At 47.9% G+C, this 19,049-nt stretch overlaps 1 protein-coding gene across 1 annotated transcript; it reads right to left on the bottom strand.

Moving 5' to 3' along the window:
- Positions 1 to 8,284: 8,284 nt before the first annotated feature.
- On the bottom strand, positions 8,285 to 17,887 carry LOC117441897 (uncharacterized). The gene is made up of 6 exons (XM_034077913.2): positions 15,612 to 17,887; positions 14,266 to 14,374; positions 12,568 to 12,842; positions 10,983 to 11,257; positions 8,833 to 9,061; positions 8,285 to 8,585 (listed from the first exon to the last, which is right to left on the bottom strand). The coding sequence occupies exons 1-6, from the start codon at positions 17,805 to 17,807 to the stop codon at positions 8,346 to 8,348; spliced, it is 3,324 nt and encodes a 1,107-aa protein (XP_033933804.1). The 5' UTR covers positions 17,808 to 17,887; the 3' UTR covers positions 8,285 to 8,345.
- Positions 17,888 to 19,049: the final 1,162 nt, after the last annotated feature.

The raw sequence follows: 19,049 nt of genomic DNA, 5'->3' as shown, positions 1-19,049 counted from the left end.
TGTTAGTGCATGTCAACGGTCTGCAGAGGCTCAAGTGCCCGTGTTCCTCCAGAGGCACTTTCTCTCCCACAAAACATTCCTGTTGTAAATACTTAGATACAACATGTCGGGTAAAGTCAGATATTATTGTTGTTGTTGTTCTTATTGTTGTTGTTATCGCCTGTGGTAAAAAGTCAGAACTTTGACTTCTTTCCGAAAATCGCTAATTTCCCTTGTTTTAAAAAACTCAAAATTCGGACTTTTTTACAAAAAAAACTAAAAGTTAGGATTTTTTTCTCATAAAATCTGACTTTTTTTCTTCCAGATATTATTTTATTGTTGTTGTTGTTGTTATCACCTCACTGTAGACGGGTCGGGGTAGGGGAGGAGTACAGGTAGCGGTCCTCCAGAGCTCCGCCCCCCCAACACAGCAGGTAACTGGCCATGTGGAGAGGGGGGGGGGCGTCACCGGGGGGAACGGAGTGATGACATCATGAAAACATGATCTGATGATGTCATAGCGACCCAACGTCCCGTTTCCTCCTCCAGAAGCAGACGTCTGGCTTCACTCCTTCGTCTTCGTTCTTATCCCATCTTCCTCTCCCTCTTTGTTTTCAATCCCTCTTCGTCTTCTCCTCTTCCTCTCTGTTGTTATCCCATGTTCCTCTTCTTCCTCTGCTCCTCTTCCTCCCTGTTTCTTCTTCAGACAGATTTCCACGCCGGCTCTTTTCTCTTCGCAGCACAACTTTCCTCCTCCTCCTCTCGAGAGGGGGAGGAAACACTCCCCCTCTGTCCTCTCCTTCCTCCCTGCCCCCCTCTGTCCTCTCCTTCCTCCCTGCCTCCCTTTGTCTCCTCCCACCTTCCTGGAGCTGTTCACCCCGCCTCGCTCAGCAGCGCGCAGACGTCAAATAAAACAATGAAAAACACTCAATTATTTTTAAATTAAAAACTGAGCTATAAATCGTATTTTAAAATCGAGTTAAATCTTCAATTTTGTTGTTGTTGTTGTGCTTTATGTACACGTTGTTTTTAGAGTGTAGAGACGATCCTCTCTTTGGAAGTATCTGTATTTATTTAGTTATGGGGGGCGTCTCTGGTTTCTCTGGCCGAGTGGGAGGTCTCTCCGAAACGCTGAATGAATCCATCTGGAAATTCCCTCCATAGGCGGGTACAAGTGTGTGTGTGTGGTGTGTGTGAGTGAGTGAGAGAGAGCTCAGGGATAACAGTGTGTGTGTGTGTGTGTGTGTGTGTGTGTGTGTGAGTGTGTGTGAGAGCTCATGGATAACAGTGTGTGTGTGTGTGTGTGTGTGTGTGTGTGTGAGTGAGAGAGAGCTCAGGGATAACAGTGTGTGTGTTGTGGTGTGTGTGTGTGTGTGTGTGAGAGAGCTCATGGATAACAGTGTGGGTGTGTGTGTGTGTGTGTGTGTGTGTGTGTGTGTGTGTGTGTGTGTGTGTGTGTGTGTGTGTGTGTGAGTGAGAGAGAGCTCAGGGATAACAGTGTGTGTGTGTGTGTGTGTGTGTGTGTGTGTGTGTGTGTGTGTGTGTGTGTGTGAGAGAGAGCTCATGGATAACAGTGTGTGTGTGTATGTGTGTGTGAGAGTTAGGGATAACAGTGTGTGTGTGTGTGTGGTGTGTGTGTGTGTGTGTGTGTGTGTGTGTGTGTGGTGTGTGTGTGTGTGGGTGTGTGTGTGTGTGTGTGTGTGTGTGTGAGCGCTCAGGGATAACAGTGAGGCCTTGAATGCGGCCAGGCGACCCTAGATGGAAAGAAAGGATCCAATCTACTTCACTCGTCACAGAGCCGCTCGCCGACACGGTGGGATACAAACACAACGTTTTCTCTGCTGGTAACGAGACGCAACGATCCAACTCCGACTGAACATGGACTGAAGTGCTCGTATTGGCAAATCACGGTTCCATTCCTGTTCCACACATCGCCGACCGATCACCGACTTGCCCGTAGGGTGGCACCGTTCAGTTGTTAACGACACCATCCCTATTTTAGGATAACACCCAAAAACACATCCAGAAACCATTGACCTCCAAGGGACAGGAAGCGAAGAAATGCTGAGTCATGTTATATCGTCTGTGAAGACGAGCGAGTCACGGACCACGCTTCAGACGCCCGCCTGCATCAGAGTGGTGGTTTTCCTCCCGTGAAGATATCCCTCCTCTTCAGACCAGAGGAATAAAATAGTCCCCTGAACAAAACGAGGACGATAAGCGCCTGGCTTCCCGAGGCGAACCCAGCGCACAGGAAGTGGAACCAGAAGAACCACAGAGGAACCGGGCCTGGAAGTACTAAGGAACCGTAGATCTACACGTGTTGCCTATAGGGCCGCGGCAAGCGATAACGATTTCATATTCGTATCTTAAAGAACGGGGAACGAGGGAACTGGATTATTTTAATTGTTTATTCCAGAAATATTTCAGATTTTCTTGGATTCAATTCCGAGAGGGACGAGAACAAGCTTAACGTTTAAGAAATGATGAACGATACTTACAGAAACCTCTAGAATGTACCTTGAATATGAAAAGTATACCAAAACTAAAGAGTTGACATTAAAATAATCACACATTTAAAAAAAAAATACATTCACTAATGTACTGGAAGATAAACTCAAATGTACTGGAAGATAAACTCAGATGTACTGGAAGATAAACTCAAATGTACTGGAAGATAAACTCAAATGTACTTGAAGATAAACTCAGATGTACTTGAAGATAAACTCAGATGTACTTTAAGATAAACTCAGATGTACTTGAAGATAAACTCAAATGTACTGGAAGATAAACTCAAATGTACTTGAAGATAAACTCAAATGTACTGGAAGATAAACTCTAATGTACTTGAAGATAAACTCAAATGTACTGGAAGATAAACTCAAATGTACTGGAAGATAAACTCTAATGTACTTGAAGATAAACTCAGATGTAATTGAAGATAAACTCAAATGTACTGGAAGATAAACTCAAATGTACTTTAAGATAAACTCAAATGTACTTGAAGATAAACTCAAATGTACTTGAAGATAAACTCAAATGTACTTTAAGATAAACTCAGATGTACTGGAAGATAAACTCTAATGTACTTGAAGATAAACTCAAATGTACTGGAAGATAAACTCAATGTACTTTAAGATAAACTCAAATGTACTTTAAGATAAACCTCAGATGTACTTGAAGATAAACTCAAATGTACTTGAAGATAAACTCCAATGTACCTTGAAGATAAACTCAAATGTACTTTTAGATAAACTCTAATGTACTTGAAGATAAACTCTAATGTACTTGAAGATAAAACTCAAATGTACTGGAAGATAAACTCAGATGTACTTTAAGATAAACTCAGATGTACTTGAAGATAAACTCAAATGTACTTTTAGATAAACTCAAATGTTCCTTAAGATAAACTCAGATGTACTTGAAGATAAACTCAAATGTACTGGAAGATAAACTCAGATGTACTGGAAGATAAACTCAGATGTACTGGAAGATAAACTCAGATGTACTGGAAGATAAACTCAAATGTACTGGAAGATAAACTCAGATGTACTGGAAGATAAACTCAGATGTACTTGAAGATAAACTCAAATGTACTTTTAGATAAACTCAAATGTACTTGAAGATAAACTCTTTTATATATTATTTACCAGAAAGAAATCACTAATTCACGAGAAAATAACTCACTAATTGACGAGAACAAATATGCCAGTAAAGTAGTAAAGTAAACAAGTAAACAAACAAACAACAAACAAAAATGTACTGAAAACAAATCTCAAAAGAACTCGTCTAAGAGAACAGAGTTACGAGAAACAAATCTGAAATTCTCTGAGATTTGAACTCCTTCATTTACGAGACAGAGACCAGCGACTCCTCGTGATGTTCTGAACCCGAAGCAGCCTCTGTAGCCTCTCACGTAACCTCCGTCTGTGATTTACACAAAACCCTCTCAGCTTTCGGTTGGAGTCAAAACACGTCCGTAAACATTCCTCCAAGAACCGTCCACATAATTAAATCCACGCCCTTCTGACCGACCAGCTTCAGATCTCCCCACGAACGACCACATTACGGCCAGGAGGCGTGAGGCACGTTTCCCTAACCCTCCACCGAGAGCTTCTGGACGAAGACACGTCTTTCCATCTGGACGAAGACACGTCTTTCCATCTGGACGAAGACACGTCTTTCCATCTGGACGAAGACACGTCTTTCCTTCTGGACGAAAGACACGTCTTTCCATCTGGACGAAGACACGTCTTTCCATCTGAACTAAACACGTCTTTCCTTCTGGACGAAGACACGTCTTTCCATCTGAACTAAACACGTCTTTCCATCTGGACGAAGGCACATCTTTCCATCTGGACGAAGACACGTCTTTCCATCTGAACTAAACACGTCTTTCCTTCGGAACTAAACACGTCTTTCCATCGGAACTAACACGTCTTTCCCATCTGAACTAAAACCGTCTTTCCATCTGGACTAAACACGTCTTTCCTTCGGAACTAAACACGTCTTTCCATCTGAACTAAACACGTCTTTCCATCTGGACGAAGACACGTCTTTCCATCTGAACTAAACACGTCTTTCCATCTGAACTAAACACGTCTTTCCATCTGAACTAAACACGTCTTTCCATCTGGACGAAGACACGTCTTTCCATCTGAACTAAACACGTCTTTCCTTCTGGACGAAGACACGTCTTTCCATCTGGACGAAGACACGTCTTTCCATCTGAACTAAACACGTCTTTCCTTCTGGACGAAGACACGTCTTTCCATCTGAACTAAACACGTCTTTCCATCTGGACGAAGGCACATCTTTCCATCTGGACGAAGACACGTCTTTCCATCTGAACTAAACACGTCTTTCCTTCGGAACTAAACACGTCTTTCCATCGGAACTAAACACGTCTTTCCATCTGAACTAAACACGTCTTTCCATCTGGACTAAACACGTCTTTCCTTCGGAACTAAACACGTCTTTCCATCTGAACTAAACACGTCTTTCCATCTGAACTAAACACGTCTTTCCATCTGAACTAAACACGTCTTTCCATCTGAACGAAGACACGTCTTTCCATCTGAACTAAACACGTCTTTCCATCTGAACGAAGACACGTCTTTCCATCTGGACGAAGACACGTCTTTCCATCTGAACAGAGACACGTCTTTCCATCTGAACGAAGACACGTCTTTCCATCTGGACAGAGACACGTCTTTCCATCTGAACTAAACACGTCTTTCCATCTGAACTAAACACGTCTTTCCATCTGAACGAAGACACGTCTTTCCATCTGAACGAAGACACGTCTTTCCATCTGAACGAAGACACGTCTTTCCATCTGAACGAAGACACGTCTTTCCATCTGAACTAAACACGTCTTTCCATCTGAACGAAGACACGTCTTTCCATCTGGACGAAGACACGTCTTTCCATCTGAACAGAGACACGTCTTTCCATCTGAACAGAGACACGTCTTTCCATCTGGACAGAGACACGTCTTTCCATCTGGACAGAGACACGTCTTTCCATCTGAACTAAACACGTCTTTCCATCTGAACTAAACACGTCTTTCCATCTGAACTAAACACGTCTTTCCATCTGAACTAAACACGTCTTTCCATCTGAACTAAACACGTCTTTCCATCTGAACGAAGACACGTCTTTCCATCTGAACGAAGACACGTCTTTCCATCTGAACTAAACCCTGAGTTTCTGATAAAGAAACCGTTCAAACATGAAATACCTCCAATTTAATCTCCTTAGCAACAGCCTGGAAGAAAAACAGCAGTGTGTGTGTGTGTGCGCGTGTGTGTGTGTGTTACATGTCATACACTGTATAATTAAACCAGTGTGTGTTTGTGTCTCACAGCCACACAAACCCTCACACACATGCTTATAAATACACACACTGACGTTTGTACTTCAACACTTGTGGGGACCTGACATTACACATTCCTCACTTTGAGGACGCGACAAACGAAAACATGTTTTTCATTATAAATCTTTATGTTGTGGGTTATTCGTCTTCCCTTACACGTCTGCTTTCAGTTTGATGGAGATTCTAAATCCACACCAAGGAGTTTATTTGACTAACTTTAAATATAAGCTGCCTCATTTAACCCCGTCTGTAATATAAAGAAGTATTGTTTTAACGTCAGTAATGAAGTAGAGAAGTCTCATGGTGACAGCTGTTAGTTAAATATTGTATTATATTATTCACCCTGTTGTTCAGTCTGACGCTCTGGCGCCATCATGTGGCTGCTTTGTGGTACTGCAGCCGCGGTAACCTGACATTCATTTAGGTTATAGTGAGATATTTAATAGTTTAATGTAGTGAGTACCCAACGAACAGTCGCTAGAGGGAGGCGCAGCACTTTGACACCTTTCAATCAAAAGAGTCCGTCCTGGAGTTATAGCTGAACGATGTTTAAGAACTCAAATAAACAAACAATAACTTAAAGAGGAGCGAACGGTCAGCTCACCCTCTGTGTCACCGGCAAACAACAGGTGGACTAGATCCAAACAAACCAGACCCGCGCGACGAGCCAGACCCGCGCGACGAGCCAGACCCGCGCGACGAGCCAGACCCGCGCGACGAGCCAGACCCGCGCGACGAACAGCGGAAGAGATGATTGAAGAGAAATGTGTTCAATCTAAAACAACAACAATGGAAATACTCGCCTCCTACAGTTTGTGGCTCAGTCGGTTCTGGTGGTAGTGTATCTCTCAGTGGGTTCTGGGTGTATCTCTCAGTGGGTTCTGGTGGTAGTGTCTCTCAGTGGGTTCTGGTGGTAGTGTATCTCTCAGTGGGTTCTGGTGGTAGTGTATCTCTCAGTGGGTTCTGGTGGTAGTGTATCTCTCAGTGGGTTCTGGTGGTAGTGTATCTCTCAGTGGGTTCTGGTGGTAGTGTATCTCTCAGTGGGTTCTGGTGGTAGTGTATCTCTCAGTGGGTTCTGGTGGTAGTGTATCTCTCAGTGGGTTCTGGTGTATCTCTCAGTGGGTTCTGGTGGTAGTGTATCTCTCAGTGGGTTCTGGGTGTATCTCTCAGTGGGTTCTGGTGGTAGTGTATCTCTCAGTGGGTTCTGGTTCTGGTGGTAGTGTATCTCTCAGTGGGTTCTGGTGGTAGTGTATCTCTCAGTGGGTTCTGGTGGTAGTGTATCTCTCAGTGGGTTCTGGTGGTAGTGTATCTCTCAGTGGGTTCTGGTGGTAGTGTATCTCTCAGTGGGTTCGGGTTCTGGTGGTAGTGTATCTCTCAGTGGGTTCTGGGTGTATCTCTCAGTGGGTTCTGGTTCTGGTGGTAGTGTATCTCTCAGTGGGTTCTGGTGGTAGTGTATCTCTCAGTGGGTTCTGGTGGTAGTGTATCTCTCAGTGGGTTCTGGTGGTAGTGTATCTCTCAGTGGGTTCTGGTGGTAGTGTATCTCTCAGTGGGTTCTGGTTCTGGTGGTAGTGTATCTCTCAGTGGGTTCTGGTGGTAGTGTATCTCTCAGTGGGTTCTGGTTCTGGTGGTAGTGTATCTCTCAGTGGGTTCTGGTGGTAGTGTATCTCTCAGTGGGTTCTGGTTCTGGTGGTAGTGTATCTCTCAGTGGGTTCTGGTGGTAGTGTATCTCTCAGTGGGTTCTGGGGGAGTGTATCTCTCAGTGGGTTCTGGTGGTAGTGTATCTCTCAGTGGGTTCTGGTGGTAGTGTATCTCTCAGTGGGTTCTGGTGGTAGTGTATCTCTCAGTGGGTTCTGGTGGTAGTGTGTATCTCTCAGTGGGTTCTGGTTGGTAGTGTATCTCCAGTGTGGTTCTGGTGGTAGTTGTATCTCTCAGTGGGTTCTTGGTGGGTAGTGGTATCTCCTCAGTGGGTTTCTGGTGGTAGTGTATCTCTCAGTGGGTTCTGGTGGTAGTGTATCTTCTCTCAGGGGTTCTGGTGGGTAGTGTATCTCTCAGTGGGTATTCTGGTGGTAGTGTATCTTCTCAGTGGGGTTCTGGTGGTGGTAGTGTTCTCTCAGTGGGTTCTGGTTCTGGTGGTAGTGTATCTCTCAGTGGGTTCTGGATTCTGGTGGTAGTGTATCTCTCAGTGGGTTCTGGTTCTTGGTGGTAGTGTAATCTCTCAGTGGGTTCTGGTGGTAGGGATCTCTCAGTGGGTCTGGGTTTCTGGTGGTAGTGTATCTCGCAGTGGGTTCTGGGTGGTAGTGGGATCTCTCCCTCAGTGGGTTCTGGTCTGGTGGTAGATGTTATCTCTCAGGGGTTTCCTGGTGGTAAGGTAGTGTATCTCTCAGTGGGTTTCTTGGGTGGTAGTGGATCTCTCAGTGGGTTCTGGTTCTGGTAGTAGTGCATGTGAACGGTCTGCAGAGGCTGAAATCAGTAAATAGGAAACATCGACTCACTTCGAGCTCCCGTGAAGCGACGGCGCCGAGTTCGTCTTCCGGAAACCTTCCTTTTGTCCGGAGCGACGCCCCGCCTCCCGCTGTGACTCCGCCCTCTGCGGCGGGTCGGGACTTCTGGTAAATGGCCCCGCCCCCCCGCTGAGGGCGGAGTCAGAGCGGGAGGAGGGGGGGTCGGGGTGAGCCAATGGGGCGAAGCTGAGCTCCAGGATCTGCTTGGCACTGTCGCAGATCTGGCTCTGACACACGGAGACAGAATATCACATCCAGGGATTATTAAGACTTAACATTTGCTTCTGTAACTTTATGACTTTCAGCGCAGAAAAGAGTTCGGTATGTTTTGTGTAACTTGTGAGTTATATCTCGTAAACAGACCCAGTTACTCCTCAGGACGCTGCCCCTCCCCCGCCCCTCCCCCGCCCCTCCCCCGGCTCTGCATCACATGTTGTATAGTGTTGGAGTTATGCAGCCAGAGGCGCCGCTCACCTGGATCTCAGGCGTGAGCGTGGGCAGGTCGAAGGTGAACACGGAGGTGGACCCGGAGGTCAGGAGGTCAACGCTGTCGAGGCTGCTGTACGACGTGCCTTTCGCCCGGTGCGACTCCATGATGCTTTCAAAGTGTCGGCTGAACGAGTCCAGGTTGCTCTCTGACGGCCGGCGAGGACTTCCTAAAGAGACGGGCGACTTCAGGCCGCCGTGAGACTCCGCCAGCGCTCTGAGGGTGAAACATGTCGGCTTTAGACCAGCTGCTCCGGGCGCCGGGAGACGGGTCGACCTGCCGGGCCTTCATTGGGATCTGTTTAGCCTCAGGGAATATCAAAGCTGTAATGTTTCTAAATTGTGATTTCTCTCTTTAATGTGATTCTGGAATCTATTTTTTTTCTGTTTACACTTTTATTTTAGTCGAGCTTATATTTGTGACTTTAATCGGAGAAAATATTACGTTTTCTTCTCTCCTAAATGCATGTGTTGTAACTCAGGAAATATCCAAGTTCCAGTTCTTTAATCTATTGGTGCTAATATATAAATGTAATCTTAGAGAATACATTATGATATTTACAGCGGGGAAACCAGAAACACAAAGACCTGCACCAGGCTGGGAAGACTGCATCTGCAATAGGTAAGCAGCTTGGTGTGAAGAAATCAACTGTGGGAGCAAGTATTAGAAAATGGGAAACATACAAGACCACTGATAATCTCCCTCGATCTGGGGCTCCACGCAAGACCTCACCCCGTGGGGTCAAAGTGATCACAAGACCGGTGAGCAAAGATCCAGAACCACACAGGGGACCGAGTCCATGACCTGCAGAGAGCTGGGACCAAAGTATACAAAGGCTACCATCAGTAACACACTACGCCGCCAGGGACTCAAACCCTGCAGTGCCAGACGTGTCCCCCTTGCTGAAGCCAGGACATGTCCAGGCCCGTCTGAAGTTTGCTAGAGAGCATTTAGATGATCCAGAAGAGGGTTGGGAGAATGTCATATGGTCAGATGAAAACAAAATATAACTGTTGGTTAAAAACTCAACTAGACGTGTTTGGAGGAGAAAGAATGCTGAGTTGCCTCCAAAGAAACACCTGCTGTGAAACATGGGGGTGGGACCATCAGGCTTTGGGGCTTTCTGCAGAGGGACCAGGACGACTGATTCCGTGTAAAGGAAAGAATTAATGGGGCCATGTCTCGTGAGATCTTGAGTGACAAGCTTCCTTCCACATCGCAAGGGCATTGAAGATGAACGTGGCTGGGTCTTTCAGCATGACAATGATCCCAAACACACCGCCCCGGGCAAAGAAGGAGTGGCTTCGTAAGAAGCATTTCAAGGTCCTGGAGTGGCCTAGCTAGTCTCCAGATCTCAACCCCATAGAACATCTTTGGAGGGAGTAGAAAGTCCGTGTTGCCCAGCGACAGCCCCAAAGCATCCTGCTCTAGAGGAGGTCTGCATGGAGGAACGGGCCAAAGCACCAGCACCAGTGAACACCTCGTGCAGACTACAGAACACGTTTGACCCCTCTCATTGCAAACAAAATCAAAAAAAAAAAAAAAAAAAAAGTTTGGGCGGCGGTGGTGGCGAAGTCATAACAAAGGATTGAGATGAACTTTTGTTATTGACCAAATACTTATTTTCCATCATTTGCAAATAAATTCTTTAAAAATCCCACAAAGTGATTTCCTGGATTCTTCCCCCCCCTCTCTCTCGTTGAAGTGAACCAGGAGGAACATTACAGGCCTCATCTTTTAAGTGGGAGAACCTGCACAGTTGGCGGCTGACTAAATACTTTTTTGCCCCACTGTACATATATACATTATAAAGATACCCATACGTTTGTGAATTTAATCTCAAATACTCAATATTTTCTCTTGTAAATGTGTGTATTTAAAGAATATTACATTTTTTTCAATAATGATTTCGTTGTTCTCGTACGTGTGTAACTTTAATCAGAGAAAGTACCGATGTCCTGTCGAAGGTGTTCCCGGCTCAGAATACGAAAAATAATAGAACATTTATGGGTTCTATAAATTCACAGTCCCTAAAACCTCACCATATAAACTTTATAAAAATATCCGCCAAATCCAACCCTATCCATTTGGCTGCCCTGCCCCAGAGCATCATGGGAAGTGTAGTTTTCTGGCTCACCCCTTCAGCAGCAAAGTGAAGACCTCGTCCTCGTCTCTGGTTACTTTTTGTTTCTGTCGGTCTCCCAGCATGCGAACACTGGCCCAGCTCACCACTCCTTCCTCTTCCTGTCCATCTTCCTCCCCCTCCTCTTCCTCCTCTTCCTCCTCCTTCCTCCCAACGTCTCTCCGGGGTTTAGGGGAAACGTTGGGGGGGCTGAAGGAGTTTCCCAAATGACTCCCGAAGTCTGAGTCCGCCTCCTCTGCTGCCTCCGCCTCGGCCTCTGCCCGCATCACCTGCAATCACAGTACAGTGTAAAGCCGGACATGTTGAAACCAGAGGGAGAGAGAGAGAGAGAGAGAGAGAGAGAGAGAGAGAGAGAGAGAGAGAGAGAGGTACTTCATCTACAAGTAGTTTGTTTGAATGTAATTATGTTGTTGTTTGTTTGTTTGTTGTTTATTGAGAAATGAATCTGAACTTTCGACCCGTTACGATTAGAAACTGAAGCGATATAAAAGTGACTCCCATTAACTGAGTCTTAAACATCAGCTCGTGATTACCTGCCAACGGAAACTCTGCTGCAACTCTCATTGTTGTTATTTTTATTATTGAAAGGCCGGTCAAATTAATTCTTTCCGGCGAGAAAAGATCCCGGCGGAAACCCGGCTTGAGAGCCAGAGTGTGCTGGAGATGGATGGAAAGAGAAGTTACCCTCCAGGTCCGAGGACCCTCAGAGCTGGAGGTGTCTGGGAGAGTCCGCCTCCAGGTCCGAGGACCCTCGGAGCTGGAGGTGTCTGGGAGAGTCCGGCTCCGGGTCCGAGGACCCTCAGAGCTGGAGGTGTCTGGGAGAGTCCGGCTCCAGGTCCGAGGACCCTCAGAGCTGGAGGTGTCTGGGAGGGTCCGGCTCCAGGTCCGAGGACCCTCAGAGCTGGAGGTGTCTGGGAGGGTCCGGCTCCAGGTCCGAGGACCCTCAGAGCTGGAGGTGTCTGGGAGGGTCCGGCTCCAGGTCTGAGGACCCTCAGAGCTGGAGGTGTCTGGGAGGGTCCGGCTCCAGGTCTGAGGACCCTCGGAGCTGGAGGTGTCTGGGAGAGTCCGGCTCCAGGTCTGAGGGTCCTCAGGAGCCAGAGGGCTGATGCTCTGGAGCTCAGAGAGAAAAAGCCTTTCTGGTCAGAAATTCTTAACTGGAAAAAATACTCAATATGAAAATACAATTTCCGTTCTGCGCTTTTATCTTGGTCGACTTTCATCTGGTTTGTTCCCATTCGCCCAACGGCAGCCTCTGATTCGTCACGTCATGCAATGCATCATGGGATGCTTCATTAGACCTATAAACCCCAAGTTTCCTTTCTATGGCCTGATGTGAGAAAGGGGCGACGCGGGAAGACCCTTTCATTCGGAGTTGTGATAACTGCTGCTTCCTGATCCCCACACAATTGAAGAATGGAGAGATGTAGTTAATATAGATATATAATATATATATAATAATATAGATTTACTGAGCTATGGTCGGAGTGGGCCTCATGTCATAGAGAGAACTGCTGATGAGCTGATAATCAGTATGCTCAGTGAGGAACCAGGGGAAGTTCAATCTGATTGGCCGACGCACCTCGTCCAGGTCCGTTTCTCTGTAGCAACGCAGCGGCACGGCGTCCAGATCCGTCTCCGAGTATTTGATGGTCTGCCGGATGATGCCGGTTTTGGGGGCGGAGCCTCTGGGGTCAGAGGTCACCAGCTCAACCTCGATCTGACACACCTTGTGATGCGTCACCTTTGGGGCCTCGATGTCCCGCCCCCTCCTCTGATTGGTTGTTTTATGGCGGGGGGAGGAGCGAGGGGCGGGGCTTGGAGCGACGCTGGGCGGGGGTGTCGAGGGCGGAGCTTCTGCGGGAGAAAGAACCGGTAAAATATCAGAGAATTTTTTGTTTTTTCTCATAAATTAATTTATAAGTTAAATCCTTGAAAAATACTTTAACACATTTTTTACGGAAATCTCAGAAGATATTCAAGTGTTTCTTACTTTGTTTTATTCTCGTAAATGTAATCGCTCAATCTCCTTCCTTTCATTACTTAATATCAGAACATCTTCAAGATATTCTGCATTCAGTTTTTTCTAATACATTCGGAAATAAAATCTCAGAGAATATTAAAAAATGTTCGATTAAATTTGTTAATTTTTATTTCAGAAAATATTTCACTTTCTTCCGGTGAGTATTTTCTTGTTGATTTCCATTTTGTGTTCTTTTAGAAAGTGAGTTCTTATGGATGATGACGCAGTTACATTAGCTGTTTTGCACATTATGGATATCTGTAAAACAATAACAGGGAAGACAACAGATTTCATTTAATGCAAAAGCTGCCGTGGAGTCAAAGCCTGAATAAGATGCTGGTCATCAACAGGAAGTGAGTAGTGGTGTAGTAACACTTGGAGTACAGTTAACTACTAAGGCCACCTGATGCTAAGCTGCAGCTAATTGGATCAGAGCAGACGGGAAGCCGCTCGCTTACTTCACTCCGCTTAGGAAGCCGCTCGCTTACTTCACTCCGCTTAGGAAGCCGCTCGCTTACTTCACTCCGCTTAGGAAGCCGCTCGCTTACTTCACTCAGCTCTCCGTGGGTTCCCCCTCCCGTGGGTTCCCCCTCCCCCGTGGTGTCCCCTCCCCCGTGGTGTCCCCTCTCCCGCGGGGTCCCTCCCCGTGGTGTCCCCTCTCCCGCGGGGTCCCCTCTCCTGTGGGTCCCCTCTCCCGTGGTGTCCCCTCTCCTGTGGGTCCCCTCTCCCCGTGGTGTCCCCTCTCCCTTGGTGTCCCCCTCCCGTGGGTCCCCTCTCCCGTGGTGTCCCCCTCCCGCGGGGTCCCCTCTCCCGTGGTGTCCCCTCTCCTGTGGGTCCCCTCTCCCGTGGTGTCCCCCTCCCGTGGGTCCCCTCTCCCGTGGTGTCCCCCTCCCGTGGGTCCCCTCTCCCGTGGTGTCCCCCTCCCGTGGTGTCCCCTCTCCTGTTGGTCCCCTCTCCCGCGGTGTCCCCTCTCCCGTGGTGTCCCCTCTCCCGTGGTGTCCCCTCTCCTGTGGTGTCCCCTCTCCCGTGGTGTCCCCTCTCCTGTGGTGTCCCCTCTCCCGTGGTGTCCCTCTCCCGCAGTGTCTTCTCTAGGTTTTAGTAATAATAATACATGGGAGCTCTATAGCGCTTTTCCTAATGCTCAAAGACGCTTGAAGTGCATGTGAACGGTCTGCAGAGGCTAAAATCCCTGTGTCCCACCACTTTGCTACCAAGTGTAAACTTTGACAATGATACAAGTGAATAGCGAAACGGTACCTTGTCTGCAGCGACTCTCCTCCGGCGGTCCTCCAAACAGGAAGTCCCACTTTGCTTGGGCGATCCTCTGCGAGCGGGAAGACGGAGTCGTGGTGGAGCTGCCGTCAGACTGCAGGAGGAGAGAGGACAGCAATATTACTGAACTGATCTGAGGGCACGTTGGTGTTCGGCCTCAGAGTCCAGCCCCGAGGTTTGAGCAGACGTGGGACAGTCCCTCGTCTTTAGCTCTAAGGTCTCCCGATCTACGGGGCGGAATGCAAGGGGTCGTGCAAGACTTAGAAACAGCATCACGAACTACGTTAAGTCACTTTGTGTCAAATCACCGTTTAGAAACAATCAGAAAATAATTCATATTTTTCATATCCTGTTCGTCTCAGACTCAGACGGGCCTGCAAAGCCTCATGGGAGATGTAGTTGTTAACGGCTAACCAGCTTTGTGGACAGAGATAAGCAGCGGCCTGAAAGATATCCTCCCGTGAGATCTTCAGATATTTAAACGAGATAATTGCAATCGAAGGCAAAACAAGGCGTGAAATGCACTCAGCGGTCACTCAGACGATATCTCATTCGGCCTTCAGCTGAAACACGTGAGGGCTCCTCGATGAGGAAACTAACTAAATCGAAGAACTTCTGATTTCCGTTTCATATTTATTTATTGTTATAAAAGCAAATGTCCACAAGACACACCGCGACCCGAGTCAGGCCGAAGCCCCCGGAGAGTACGGTAAGCGTCGTGAGCATGTTTTCTCGTCAGTGCTTGTGATGTTATGACAGACGTGTGTTTCTTGCATCGTGTTTTCATATTTGTCCTTTTTGATAATAATAATAATAATAATGAGTTCCATTTATAAAGCACTTCATATTTGAATGCAAATCCCGAAGTGCTACAAGTAGTGAGCATGAACAGTATAAATAAACATTACACAACACGGTAGAATTAATTAAAAAGCAATAAAAAAAAATAAAATAAATAATAAATTGATGTTTTAAATGGAGCTGCTGCGACGCAAGAAGCATGTGTTATCGTAGACCCCCCCCCTATATGATATGACTGTATAACCTCGGGCCCTGGCAGACCCCCGCACACACAACAACACCCTGCTGTTAGATACCAACTATGTATGTGTGTGTTAATAACTGTGCAATAACACCTGGCTGCTAAATCCTCAGAACTGTGACAGGGTGTGTATTTTGTAAGTTGTGTATTTTGTAAGTTGTGTAATCTTTAATATGTGTGTGTGTCTGCTTCTCGGTAACATGAAGCCGTCTGTGGCTCTTCTCTGCTGAGCCGATGTAAACGTCCCCTCTGTGGGACTAATAGCGGTTCTGATTCTGACCCAGCCGACCTGAATCCCTGAGCCGGTGTCGGCCGTGTCGTGGCTGCACTGGCTGGAGGTTTCGGGGGAAGGACTTTCGTTTCGGTCCAACTGGGAGTCTCCCATACTGCCCGTCACCCCACTGGAGCTCTGAGAGGACGTCCCAGCCCCCCCGCTGTGGTCCAGACCCTCCTCCCTTTCACTCTTGGACGAGCTTCTGACTTGCGTCTGGTAGTCCAGTGACGTATGTATCCCTTCCGCCTGTCTGTGGTACATCTCTTTGGTGCTTGGAGAATAAGCTGGAGCGGTGGTCGTTCTGAAGTCACGGAGGTCAGAAGAGTTCCCGGGGGGGCACCAGCGAACCGTTTCAGGGTTCGGACTGCAGGGAAACCTCCTGGAGAGTTCAGGGCTGTGCATGAGTGATCCGGCAAAGAGGTCATCGTACAAAGCGGGGATGGATGTGTGGTCTCCAGTGTACAGTGGTGGCTGGTAGTGGTGCAGTGCTGGGCTGTTCTTAGTGGGAGAGGAACCACGATAATGCCGGGGGTCCAAAACTGGTGAGGCGGCAGCTTGGTTCAATTTGGCCGACGAGGCTGATGATGGTGAAGACAAGCTTCTCTGGGATAAGAGGGGGGAGACGCGTCCTGGTTGCGTGCGAGGCGTGGCTTTGTCTGTTTTCCATCTTTGGTTCTCGGACCGTAGAGACTCCAGGGAGCCTTGCCCGTGGCGAGCGACAAAGGGTTGGGATTCCCTCCGGAAAGACCCTCCCATCTTGGGACTTTCAAATGTTCGGGACTCGGCTTGAGAAGATGCCGGACAGGGAGGCCGCCGTTCAGCTAAAAGGGTGGATCGCTTGGTCGCCTCCGCTGCTAGCTTAGAAGCCACATTAGCATTTAAGCATTGGGAGAGGTTCCTCCTGCCATACGTCGGGCTGCAGCAGCGTGACGACCTGCCGTGAGACAAGTTATCGTTGTCGTTGTAGAGTAAACCGTCTGTGGCGTTATGACTGGAGTCTGTAAGGTTACCATAGCTACTTCTAAAACTGTTGTTGGGGTTCACACCGGCTTGATAGCCCGTCCTGGGGGGGAACATGCTCGTTGGGATCTCGTGCTGGATGTCCGTGGGTCTGCCTGCAGGTAACGGTGGGTGAAACTTGCTGGACAACCTGGGGCTTTCGTCCCCCCGCGAGCGAAGAGTCGAGGTCGAACCCATTGAATGGTATCCCGATTGAGCGTACAGTTGTTCGTGAGCAGGGGTTCTGGGTAGTCCGTTCAGAAAGCTCTGGCTCACTCCCCTGTCCAAGAACTGGGTCTTTGATGGCAGAGAGTGGGCACTGCGGGGCAGGACAGGCGACCCCCCCAAGGACCGGCAGCGAGACGACTGGAAGTGCCGAGGCAGCGTCGGGCTGCAATGATCTGGGACAGGACCGGCGAATCTGAAGCTGGCGTCTCTGGCGAACGGGTCTTGGCTGGCCCTCTGCAGGTAAGGCGATCCCTGTGGAGTCCGAAACGGGTGAGGGTGACTCGGGTAAGCGTCACCTTGATCGGGCCTCCCGTTGTAACACAGCGGATCACTCAACCGGTTCCTGAGCTGCCCTTCCGTTCGGTTCGGAGGATTTCCCAACTCACTTTGGCATGTCTTTTGGTGTCCGCGAACGTTAGCTTTCTCTACGTAGCCAAAGGTCACCACAGAAGTCTTGCCCTCTTCCACCCTCATTCCTGGGCCCTCGTAGGACCTCCGGGTGCTGGTCGGGGTGTGTGGTGCTGTGATGGTCCCAGAAGAAGTAGAAGACGGAGAGACTAGCATCCTTCCCGGTCGGTAGGGATCCATGTGAGGGGATTGAGTGTGTCCTGGTGAACTGTGATGGCATGGGCTGGATGTCCCCGGCGCGAGGACCTGGAGTAACTGACTGAAACTGTCATGCAACAAGTCCTGATGGTGGCAGGCGGTAGGAGACCCTGTAGCGTCTGGGTTTTGGAGTTGGAAGCTGACTGACTGCCTCGGGGAAGACCTTGGGGTGGGTACGCTGTGACTGCTGAACCCAGTGTGGTGCTGGGAGACTGGGGGCAGGGCCTGTCTGTGGTTCGGGCTGGAGCCCCTCTGGCAGTGAGGCAGGACGTCCGGGCACTGAAGCGTGGAGTGAGGAGTCCCATCTCCTCCTTCCTCCTCCTCAGAGACAGACCTCACCTCAACGTACAGGTGAAGGACTTTCCCCGCCTGAGACATGTCGGTGCCTCAGACACTAGCGCTGCCTTTGGTACCGAGTGAAGCCCCAAGCTGATACCAGGTCTGTCCTTAGTGTCTTCAACCTGCAACACAAAGAGAGGCAATGTTAACCAACCACACACACACACACACACACACACACACACACACACACACACACACACACACACACACACACACACACACACACACACACACACACACACACACACACACACACACACACACACACACACACACACACACACACACACACACACACACACACACACACACACACACACACACACACACACACACACACACACACACACACACACACACACACACACACACACACACACACACACACACACACACACACACACACACACACACACACCACACACACACACACACACACACACACAATTTTGAAACACCACTATACTCAAACTCAGGATATGGAATTGAAGTTTGTGAATCTATGGAGGTCAACTAATGCTGGTTTCTTACTGGTCCACGTCTCCATGGGAACCGGAGACCTCGTGTCTAAGTCCTCAGAGTCAAGTTGAGCTCTTGTCTCCGGTCTACGTACGGCAGCTCATCGACCGCAGCTTGCGGGTCAGGAGACTTCACTTCTATGCCGTTGAACTTATATCTTTGAACTTATATCAAAACTAAAACAGAAAATGCATTGGACACATTCTTCTACCGTCCTTCTGCAATGTACTCGAGTGTTTTGATATGAGTCGAGTGTTGGATCCTCTTTTCCTGTTTCTCACCCATAGATACGCACGAGTTGTATCTGCGCTGACCTCTGCACCGCGTTCACCGTTCACCGCCACGTTACTGCAGACTACAGATCATTCACCTCTCACCAGAACTTCACTTAGAGATAAGACTACAGATCATTCAACTCTCAACAGAACTTCACTTTAGAGATAAGACTAAAGATCATTCAACTCTCAACAGAACTTCACTTTAGAGATAAGACTACAGATCATTCAACTCTCAACAGAACTTCACTTAGAGATAAGACTACAGATCATTCAACTCTCAACAGAACTTCACTTAGAGATAAGACTACAGATCATTCAGCTCTCAACAGAACTTCACTTAGAGATAAGACTAAAGATCATTCAGCTCTCAACAGAACTTCACTTAGAGATAAGACTAAAGATCATTCAACTCTCAACAGAACTTCACTTTAGAGATAAGACTACAGATCATTCAACTCTCAACAGAACTTCACTTTAGAGA

This window comes from Pseudochaenichthys georgianus, unplaced genomic scaffold, assembly GCF_902827115.2.
Source record: "Pseudochaenichthys georgianus unplaced genomic scaffold, fPseGeo1.2 scaffold_2124_arrow_ctg1, whole genome shotgun sequence".
Taxonomy (NCBI): Eukaryota; Metazoa; Chordata; class Actinopteri; order Perciformes; family Channichthyidae; genus Pseudochaenichthys; species Pseudochaenichthys georgianus.
This window is presented reverse-complemented; position numbering and strand designations above follow the sequence as displayed.

Bases quoted from the DNA above. Each gene is read 5' to 3' on its own strand.
- LOC117441897 (XM_034077913.2), bottom strand. From the start codon at position 17,807: ATGTCTCAGGCGGGGAAAGTCCTTCACCTGTACGTTGAGGTGAGGTCT. The intron at 11,258-12,567 runs GTGCGTCGGCCA...CTGTGATTGCAG, and splicing joins GAGAAACGGACCTGGACGAG to GTGATGCGGGCAGAGGCCGA. The intron at 8,586-8,832 runs GTGAGCGGCGCC...TCCGTGTGTCAG, and splicing joins CGCTCACGCCTGAGATCCAG to AGCCAGATCTGCGACAGTGC.